This window comes from Ornithodoros turicata, chromosome 2 (genome assembly GCF_037126465.1).
Source record: "Ornithodoros turicata isolate Travis chromosome 2, ASM3712646v1, whole genome shotgun sequence".
NCBI classification, from domain to species: domain Eukaryota; kingdom Metazoa; phylum Arthropoda; class Arachnida; order Ixodida; family Argasidae; genus Ornithodoros; species Ornithodoros turicata.
Genome location: NC_088202.1, coordinates 119,618,038 through 119,628,567, shown reverse-complemented (window position 1 = coordinate 119,628,567; position 10,530 = coordinate 119,618,038). Strand labels below are relative to the sequence as shown.

General features: G+C 42.3%; 1 protein-coding gene across 2 annotated transcripts in view; it reads left to right on the top strand.

Moving 5' to 3' along the window:
• The first annotated feature begins 132 nt into the window (after nt 1-132).
• LOC135385985 (serine/threonine-protein kinase 11-interacting protein-like) overlaps nt 133-10,530 on the top strand; it is a 31,700-nt gene continuing 21,302 nt past the window's right edge. The window contains exons 1-8 of one of the 2 annotated variants that reach the window (XM_064615656.1): nt 133-557; nt 810-1,009; nt 1,089-1,256; nt 3,122-3,220; nt 4,110-4,178; nt 4,239-4,368; nt 9,950-10,053; nt 10,251-10,382. In XM_064615656.1, the coding sequence (XP_064471726.1) occupies nt 488-557; nt 810-1,009; nt 1,089-1,256; nt 3,122-3,220; nt 4,110-4,178; nt 4,239-4,368; nt 9,950-10,053; nt 10,251-10,382 (972 nt within the window). In that variant the 5' untranslated portion in view covers nt 133-487. Of the gene's footprint in view, nt 558-809; nt 1,010-1,088; nt 1,257-3,121; nt 3,221-4,109; nt 4,179-4,238; nt 4,369-6,278; nt 6,344-9,949; nt 10,054-10,250; nt 10,383-10,530 lie in introns of those variants that run through there. The other variant, XM_064615657.1, reaches the window with a different exon arrangement.

The window sequence follows — 10,530 nt, the reverse complement described above, 5'->3', positions numbered from 1 at the left end:
GCAGGCTTCCGAAAAAAAGAAAGAAACGGAGTCCACAGGTGCACAGGAAACTAGAAGATAGAAAGGAGAAAGGGAAAGGAAAAACAATATAGCTTCTAACTTCCGTATCCTAACTTCCGTATCCGCCACAGCTGACACACACAGCCGCTATTCGTTACTGTCGTTGTCGTAGTTGTTGATCCGAAACTGTATGCGTTGTGAACGGTAGAAGTGTAGCTAACACATGTCTTTCGAGTCAATAATTGCCTTTGCACCGTACAGTGGGCATGCAAGGTCTATGAGATTCAAGGACTTGTTACGCAGATGCTGATGCTATGTCACAAGAAGAATCACTTTTTGTTTACTTTCGCCCACAAGCTTGCCCAACGTTGAGTTTGCCTGCCGCTTGTAGTGTTGTCAGCCGATAGCAGTAAATGAAGCGCTTATCGCAGGCTACGCTTTGAAAGAGGGGGCCGTGTTTAGGACATGTTTCTACTGTTGTGTAGAAATGACAATGAGTTCCAACCTCGTCCGCAATGATATGGTGCGTACTTTGTCGACGTTCCTAAGAAAACACGGTGAGTCATGCACATCTCGAGTCACCCCACCTGACACTTTGTATAGTGACCAGGAAAATAATTACCTTGACTGGACGAAGTGACCTGATTTTTTGTTGCGGGACGCCAAATAACCGGCAGGTTGACCGCTATGGAACATACGAGCAATTGCTATTTCGTAGTTCATGTGAACTCAGAAGCGGGCGCATCGAATGTGTGACAATGGCAGTGTCGACTGTTTGTAGCATGCAGAACACCTGTATCTTGACGCAGGTGACCTGGTTCTCAATGGTACGAGAAGGCTAACGTTGACAACTGGCTGCTTAAACGCACTGAATGATATCTTCAGTCAGTTTCTCGGAGCCCAGGACAATGACTCTTTCACTGTACCTTATGGCTGCAGTGGGAATTCCAACTTCATGTGTGATGTCTTTTTCCTGCACGACTTTCTTCAGAAGGCCTGCTCGTTGAAAGTAAGCCCATTGAAACAGAAAGCTGACCTATGTGAGTTATATATGACGAAGCAGGGACACACTTTGCATCTAATTTCAGATCGTTCAGAGCTCCTCAACAATTCAAGGAGGGCTCGATCTGTCGAAGTTTCGCTGTCTGCGCATCCTGGAACTGAAGAGAGTTCCACCACACTTGCTTGTTGGAGTCGATTCACTTATCCTCCAGCTCGAGACCCTCATTTGTCAGCGGAGTATTTCTTCTCTGAAGGTGCGCTTTCCGGCATATTATATCATTTCGTTTTATATCACAAATCTGCGCTGTAGGCACATGCGACACTTTCCAGCTATTATGATACTACTGCACAAGTCTGAAAGTCCATTTTAAGACTTGTGCGCTAATGCAAAAAAAAGATGCATTCCTGTGTTGTGCGTACAAAAATTCAAAACATGTTGCCAAAACAGATACCAAATACATATGCATAAAATCTCGGAGAGCTAAGGGTGTTGGTATGTACATATTGTAACACAGAATAATTACAATTGCCATCTTAAGTTTTGGGGTGTGATGATTCGAGCCTTGGACATTCTTTCCTTCTTTGATCATAAACTGTACCGTTCACTCCGTCTCTCCTGCTGTCTTATTTAATCACTATTTCAAGCTTAACAGTATGTAATTCCTGGTACTGGGAAATTTGTACCATGAGATGCTGTTGTATTCTGCAGAAAAACAGTATGCTTGATCAGATATGTGTTTCTTTGCCTGTGCAAGAAATATTAGAGGTCTGTTTGATTCCATTAGGAAACATTGTTGTATAACTCATACATTATACAGGGTGTCCCAGCTAAATGCGAACATAAAAAAAAAAGAAAGAAAAATCATTTTTTCCGAGATGAAATCAAGCGCAATATAGCACATGCTGAAGGGCACTCCTTAGGAGGGCATTAGCAAGCTCCTAAGGCAATGTCTAAATTAACTTTCAATAATTAACTTTTCAATTTTAAAAGCTACGAAGTTGTCCGAATGAGAACATCTGGTCACTCCGGTCACCTGATATCGGAGCCGGTTTCAGAACAAAAATCAGTTCGATAGATCGTCCGCAAAAAATTCGTGAAGGAATACCATTTTCTTCTTTATTTTGTTCATTGCGCATCTTTGGAGACTCGTCTTTCCTTCACCCCCATTGTGAGAGGGTGAAGGAGCACAGTGCAGCCTCATGCGTCAAAGATTAGCTTTAACTTGCGGAAACAAAACAAAAACAAAATTATAGGGTGACTCTATTGGAACAGCCCTTATCTTGGGTTGCTTTTTTCTGTTTTCTTTTAATCTTTTCCCAGAATGCAAGAGGTGACAGTGTGCTCTTTCCCCCTCTCACATTTGAGGTGAAGGAAAGTCATGTCTCCAAAGATGCGCAATGAACAAGATAAAGAAAAAATGGTGTTCCTTCATGAATTTTTTGCGGACGATCTAACAGACTTTTGTTCTGAAAACGGCCCCGGTATCAGGTGACCGAAGGGACCAGGTGTTCTCATCTGGACAACTTTGTAGCTTTTATAATTAAAAAAATAACTATTGAAAGTTAGTTAAGATGTTGCCTTAGGAGTTTGCTAATGCTCTCCTAAGGAGTGCCCTTCAGCATATGCTAAATTGCAATTGATTTCATCTCGGGGGAAAAGTGATGTATATATTATTAAAAAATATGTTCACATTTAGCTGGGACACCCTGTATATAGAGGCTGAATTTTTGGGTTGAACCCAATTTTTTCCTGAATTTGCACCCGGAATTGAAGGTTGCCTCTTTAGGGTGAAACCCGATTTTTGCCCGGCAGATTGCCCTCACTGAGAAATCCGTTGGAATGCACACTCACTTGTTTGGCAGCAAATGCAGTCACATCACAGTTTGTGCCAAGCCTGTATAGTCACTTTGTGTAACTGAGCCCGATTTCTTCCCGAATTTAGCATACTGGAAGTTTTTCCATCCGAATTCGCATTAATTTAGAGCACATGTTTATTTACCCGATTTTTACCCTCCGAATTTAGAGAAACATATTTCCCGAAAACTTCAGGCTCTAATTATATAACATTTAAAGAAAAATTATTGTCATGCATAATCTGTTGTTTCTTATGCTTTGTAGGAGGTGCTTTGGATACGCAGCACAGCACGTCAGCCCTGGCTGAAGCTCAAGATTGCAAACTTTAGCCATAACTCCATCACATGCTTGGATGACAGTTTGGTTAGTCACCTCTTACTACACTGTAGGCACCTGTATTTAGCAAAATGCATATTCAACTCATTCATATGAGCATTTTCTACCAGGTCTTTTCTTTTGTCACATATATGTGCATGTTTTAGTATGCACATGATCAGTTGGAGAGTGTCCTATGTATATTTGTCTATTTTGTGAGATATCAGACTAATTTGCTTTTTGCTTAAATATCTTTATCTGCGAATATACTTTGCAGCCCCCAAAAAACAAGAACTTTAACAAAGCACACTTACGCCACCTGCCGACAGCTACTGACTGCTGAAAAAATTTTGTGCATAAGTCCTCGCATACTATCTACTATGAACTAAAATTAGGGCACATGGAGCAATTTGAGACTAGTGTATGATAGTAACCTACCAATTGTGCCATGCTGAAGCAGTTGATCATCGAAACAGTGTCTTCTGCGGTTAAGCTGTAAAAATATATTGGGAGGGGTCTATGGGGTCTTATGAGGACTTTACATGGGAGAGGAAGATTTCCCACTCAATTCCCCTCTCCCAAATGCTCTACCAAAGGTGTACGATTTTAGGGGGAGATTTGAACCCCGAAATCCCCACTTACAACGCCGCTGCTTGTCTTCTGTGGTGTTCCCATGTGACATGGTTCGTGAACATATGCATGTAATGTACTAGGAGTATGCCAGATACTCTGTGTATGCTGCTCCATCAGAACGTATGCATAAAGTATGCAAAAGTAATACAGTTAAGTGCAACAGAAGTTACCGGAAATGCAGGCATGAGGGAACTCAAGGGAGTGTCGAAGGCCAATAAGCTTGTGCAAGCAGGCCCTGAAGTATAAGAATGACAACATTTCCACCTTGCTTTGCAGTCACAGTTAGATGTTTTGTTCATTGCAGACACAAGTGCCAGGGCTGCAGTATTTTGACTGCAGCAACAACTGTATATCAGATGCAACAGGAATTAAGGTACAGTTGCCTTTCATTAAAAGGTGCAAGTAATAAAGGGAATTTTCTTTTTCTTTGCAGTACATACAGAACATGAGGGTTCTTAACTTGTCTTACAACTTTCTGGAATGCATAGATTCCTTTAGTGAGAAGGCTCAAATGTCATTGGCTGTATTGTGTCTTAGGAATAACTGCATTGAGACAACACAAGGTAGGTACCATTTTCATTGTTTTGCTTTGGGTATGGTGCAGGGCAAAAGTTCCAGGAACATGGATCGGCATCATTCGAAATTCCTGGGCAGCTCTCTTCCCACTAAAGGAGCACGGATGGCACCTCGAACATAGAAATTTTTTTACCACATGATGTGAACATAGTACTGCCTTCAGGAATTGTCACACAAAATGTTTCCTTTTGGGCTGCATATTTCCTGAGAAAATTATCCTACAAGAATGTGCGAACTCTCCACCCTCTGTGCTTGCATGTCTGACATGGTGTCGACAGACGCGAGCACTTTTATTGGCTCACAAAAAAGGATCTGCTGCAATGTGGGAACAGCGCGACCAGTTGATGGACGTTGTCCTTGGCAGCAGAAATAAAACTGTAAGAAATAGATAGTGTGCACCTCACTTTTGAGTGCGTTAGATAACATCACAGACTGACATGCTGAAAGAGGAGGTTTTGTGCAAATTTGGCCCAGTTTCACCAATGCCGATTAACATTTGAACTGAGATCAGTGGCCCCTTAACTTGAATTTGACTCTTAACTCTGCTTCACTAAAGGGAGTCATTGTCACTGAAACATTCATCACGTCACCAACTGGCGTTTATAAATAATTTAGTGGTAACTTAAAGTTTTAACAACCCTTGATCTCGGTCCAAAGTTAACCAGCGTTGTTGAAACCGGGCCTAAGTCTTCAGAGTATAATTCCTGCTTCTGAGATATTTTGAACGACCCTTTATGGATGCACACAACTGCTTCCTTCCACTGCCAGGGTGTCGATGCTCGAGAAGATAACGATGTTTCTGTGTTATCTGAACTTCTGTCCAGCACTGTATCCATATCTGTGTGAACTCATTGCATTCGTTGAACAATTGTCTGTGTGGAAATGTTTTCAGTTGCGATATAGCTGCATTAGAGAGTGACAGTGTTAGCCACATTACATTACGTCCATTAAGGCCCAGTTTCACCAATGCCGATTAACATTTGAACCGAGATCAACAGCCCCTTAACTTGAATAACACTTAGCTCTGCTGATGAAACCGGGCCTAAGCGACCTAGGATTCATACAGAAAAAATTAAGCGTGTGTTTGATGTTTCAGTACAAACACACTGGTACCACTTACTGACCTGCTGCACCAATGTGTTCTAACAGTAAAAAATTGTGTTGTTTCACTGAGGAATGTCTTGATTGTTAGCTGTCTTCCAGCCATCACATGTACAAGTTTTTGTATGGTACAATCACTCAGCAACTGGCACAACAATTGTGCGCCTAGGAGATTTCCACTTTGCACTTGCCTACTTGTGATTTGTTGGCAAGTGCAGTACAGACTCTCATTAATTCAAACTCTGGGAGACCACATATTTTTATTTGAATTATCAAAGGTTTGAATTACCAGAAATTAATCTGAATATATTGTTGCAATACAAAGAACATTTTTAACCTTTCCTCTAGACAAGCCTTATTATAAGTGGGGACACGCATAAAACATTGGTAAAAGGCCTGTTACCAAGTTTATTAATTAAACAGTCTACAAATGGAGGTATGTAAAAGAAACTTGTCTGTGATTGACTGCTTAGTCAGTACATGTGTCCTCAAAATAAAATCTTCAGTGTCAGCCAAAGCAAGCAGTTCTTTATGAGCTCTTCTTTAGCAGACAAGTATATCCGGGATGGGCAACATGTTTGAAGGCAGGTGCCTCAAGAGATAATGTTGCCAATGCATGGAAGCCATTTTCTGCAGGTAGAAAGATTTTACTAGGGAATGAAAAGTATGCATTAGGGAAAAGTGCTTTTCAGTACATTGTAACCATAGCAGGCTAAACAAAATTTGCAATCCATGTGATTTCACAAAAGGTATGAAATATCCGAGTTTGAATTAATGAGTTTCTACTTTGTTTCAGTGCAGTGCATGTCGATATGCTCCGTGTGTTTGGAAATGCAGGATGCTCCCTTGAAAATGTATTCGGTGGGTAATTCCAGTCTGATAGAAGCGTTAAAAGGGTTGTGAAACCATTTCTAGAGGTGTGTACGGGTGCGGTTATACCTGTGGGGTCCACGTGGACATCTGCGCTACATTGTGGTTTGCGGATAGAAATACAGGGTGTTTGCTCTAATGTGTCCGGAAATTATATTTAAAGTGAGCGATAAAAGAAAAGCAAGTGGTACTTTTCTTCTACTCGAGTAAGAAAGAGGTACTGCTTCAATAGTAGCACCTGTTTCTTAGTCAAGTAGCTGAAAAGTAGCGCTCGTTTCTCTTTTATCGTTCGCTTTAAATAAAATTTCTGGACACGTTAGAGCAAACACCCTGTATAACATTTTGAGATCCGCGCGGGTAAAATGTGGATAAAGCTGTGCACCTCTGCGGTTCGTTCGGACATCCGCATTTTATCTGCATATATCTCTGACCGGAAATCGGAAGGGCTTAGGTTTAGAGTCCTGGTGTCAGCACCTTTTCCCCCCCACGAGTTATTTGAATACATCGATCCTTGGGCATTGGAGGTGAAAGGTGTTTGTGTCATCCATGTTTGTAGCCTGCCTCGGCTAATTTTATTGCAAGCATTACTGGCTCTGTTGACGTCCCCCAGGTGGAGCCACAATTGACATACATACAGTCTCAAACCGGGTGTGCGCTGAAATAAACGCTTAAAAACAAATCATTGAAAATCCACGCTTAAAATTCTACCTACCAAAATCCATCTGCCGAAATAAACCATTTAAGAACCCATGCTCGTAAAATCCACGTGGTCAAAATAAATCATAGTTAGGCCTAACGGGGAAGTCTGCTGTACATTTTCTTGTGGCCAACAGGATGTTCTGTTTCTCTATAATTCAATATTTTAACAATATTTTCTCTATTCACATATGTTCCATGATTAAGGCCCTTCTTTTTCTGCGATCCTGCAAAAATTCGCGGAATTGTGTGTCTGCCGCAGAATATGAAGTTTTGCGCAGAATTTTGCAGAAACCGCGTGCTTAACTCAGTTTATGCATGAGACGAACGGACTCGCACCGGATCGGCTTTCATTACAGCATAGATGTGCCAACCGGATAAGGCCATCAGGCCGTGATATGGCCCCATCTGTGTGCTGTAACAACCCTCTATCTCCTCTCTCAAACCCTCTCTCTAACCCTCAACTCTCTGTGATTCTGGAGTGGAATGCAAACACTGACCCCTGCTTTGGTGTCCATAACTGTCCCTCTGTACCTCTGTAACTGTACCTCTGTGCAACAGTAAACTCTGTACATGCAGAGAGGTCACTCAGCAAGTACAATTTGATAGTCAGTGACAAACATCACTCCCTCTCAGAAGAAAGCACAGTGTACCTTGTTATGCTAAGTCACAACAGTTTTTGGTGTTGTAACCGTGTTCCTCCACACTAAGAGCTAACAGAGAGTTTTTTCTGTCTGAACTAGGGCAATTTGCCTTGTACCTAGGGTTGCCACCTTTCGGAGTGAAAAATACCGGCTGAGGGAGAGGAGGTGGAATAGAGGGAAAGGAGGAAAGGCTATTGGGAAAGGGAAAGTGGGTGAGGAACGTTCTAGCTGGCTCGACACAACCGCCAGCAGCTTTGCACAACCACTGCTCTTGTCCCCTCCGAACACAAGACTTAATGAATAACAATGGTAATAATAATAACAATGAATAATCATAATAATGAATAACGAAGAAAACGACTGGTGACTGCGGAGTTAGGTCTGTGCTCCAGATGTATTAAAGCTGAAGTGGAACGTTGTAGAGAAAAACCTCGTAAAAGCCCTTATGTAAGGTCTTGAGCAACAAATACCGGCAAAAGGCTGCCGGTATCACCTTCTTACCGGCAACTGGCAGAGCGCGCAAATAACCGGCCGTGCCAGTATAATACCGGCCAGGTGGCAACCCTACTTGTACCGTGGAAAAATGCAGAATTGTAGATTCCTGCTGCGGAATTCAGGATTTGCCGCAGCAGAAAAAGACGGGCCTTATCCATGATTGATTATGTTTCTTCGGATAATAGTTGAGGAAATCGAAATATCCAGTTCGAGAGTGAGACGACGATGCGTATGGATACAAAAATGACACACACATTCTTGAGTTGAGCTAGTGGAACAGTGCCATTCTTTATATACGATGGAAGGCCTCATGTCATAAAGAGATTAGTGTCGTACGTTTCTTTGTTCGTTCCCTTGTTTTCTCCCCACACTCAGGGATTTTGAGAAGGGACTCACGAAGTTTGAGAGTGAGACGATGACGCATATGAATACAAGAATAACATGCACCGACTCTCTAGCTCAGGAACCATTCTCTCCCCATGTAAATCCTCCTCGTAACATTTTTGTCGTGGATTTTTTCCTACAAATATAATGACTGCGAATCTGCGGATATACCCAGTATCCGCGTGATTGCAGATGCACCTATGTCCAGTTGTGGATGCGATCACAGATCTTACACGCGCGGGTACACTGCAGATGCGGATACTGTATATGTGTTCACCTCTAACTTTTTCCAAACCTTTGAAGAAATCATGTTGTAAATATTGGTTTATGTGTACTAAACATGCTCATACGTAGCTATATGCTTATGGGAATTTGCCAGTGTGCATTGTGTCTGCTATGTGTGCCATAACGCAGGCAAGGGACTGTAGTTATAGCCAGGAATTTCCCCACAAATCGACCTCTGGGTTTACAGGTCTCAAACAAAAGTTTACGGAACACGTGAGCGGTGTATTTTCTCCTCGGTGCGACAGCCTAGCGACAAGCGGAAGCTGGCGAAATCAGGCCAGTTCACTGCCTCAGAGGGATGGACGACTGCAGAGTGGGCAACACGTGACTCAACGATCGTTAAGACTGGGAGCTCGCTGCTATCATCGTGATAGCAAGGATGAATCATGGTGGCAACACTTTACGGTGTATTGCTCTTATTGGAAAGCCGTGATATGTAGACAAGAGAAAGAAAGATATCTTGTAAACAGTTGCTTTATTATGGAACTCAGTGGTGACCAGCTGATAAACAATTGATGCTGACATTGATAATCGATTGATTGATGAACAATTGACGTTGAGTCACGTGTTGTTGGCGAGCACAACAGTTAAATCCAGCTCACTTCGCGGGCACATACAAGAGTGATCATACCGAAACTACCGCAGTCTGTCGCTAAGAGCGCAGTCGTCCACCCCTCTGAGGCAGTGAACTGGCCTGATTTGGCCAGCTTCCGCTTGCCGCTAGGGTGTCGTACCGAGGTGAAAATACACAGCTCGTGTGTTCCGTAAACTTTTGTTTGGGACCTGTAGCAAGCTTCCAGGAAGGGAGTGTATATGTATATGGATACATATTTGTGGGTATATGCAGTGGAAGCCAAGCTGTATTGGGCAATCTCAGAATGTTGGGGAGGGAGAGGGATGTAGTGAAATCCCTAGCTATAGCCAAACAACTATAGCTATTGTGCTGTCACATTTTTGGAGAATCAGGTATCATATTTCTTAATTTTTGCTGTTTGTAGTGTACTTCCTCTTAACTGAAAATTGACACTATTTAGGAAGCTGGACCATTATCAGGACTAACGATACTCTGTTTGTTTTGCTCATGCTAATCCAGGTCTGGCCACTCTGAGGGGTCTAAAGGAGCTGGACATTTCTTTCAACTGCCTCTCTGATGGAAAATCTCTGGAAGGTCTAAAGCAGCTCTCCTGCTTAAATCTGGTATCAAGCTTTCTTGGTGTATTCCATTTATGCTCTTTTACCTTCATGTGTGTGATGGCAGTGGCAAAGCAGCATAGACAGATACAATTGCTCGTCAAATGCTCCAGCTGTGTTCTGGAAATGTTTCCTCATAACAATTTTTAGTGAGAATAACTCAGCACTAGCTGTAACACTTTCTTTCATCCATTCTTACTCAGTTGAAGATGGAAGGAAATCCAATCACATTTCACCACGACTACTATGTAGTACTGACATCCAACCTTTGCGGCAGTGTTGTGACTTGCCATTTCGTGTTGGATAACCAACCACTGCCACGGAAATACGTAAAGGTAAGAATAATATTTTTTTTATGTGCAGAAGTACTGTCTTATACTATATAGCAGCACAAACGAGTTTTTGTGCAACTGTTGTGTGCTCACAAGTTGAGGTTTGCAGCTTGTACCAGTGTCTGTTATCTGTATTTCATCATGCAGTATC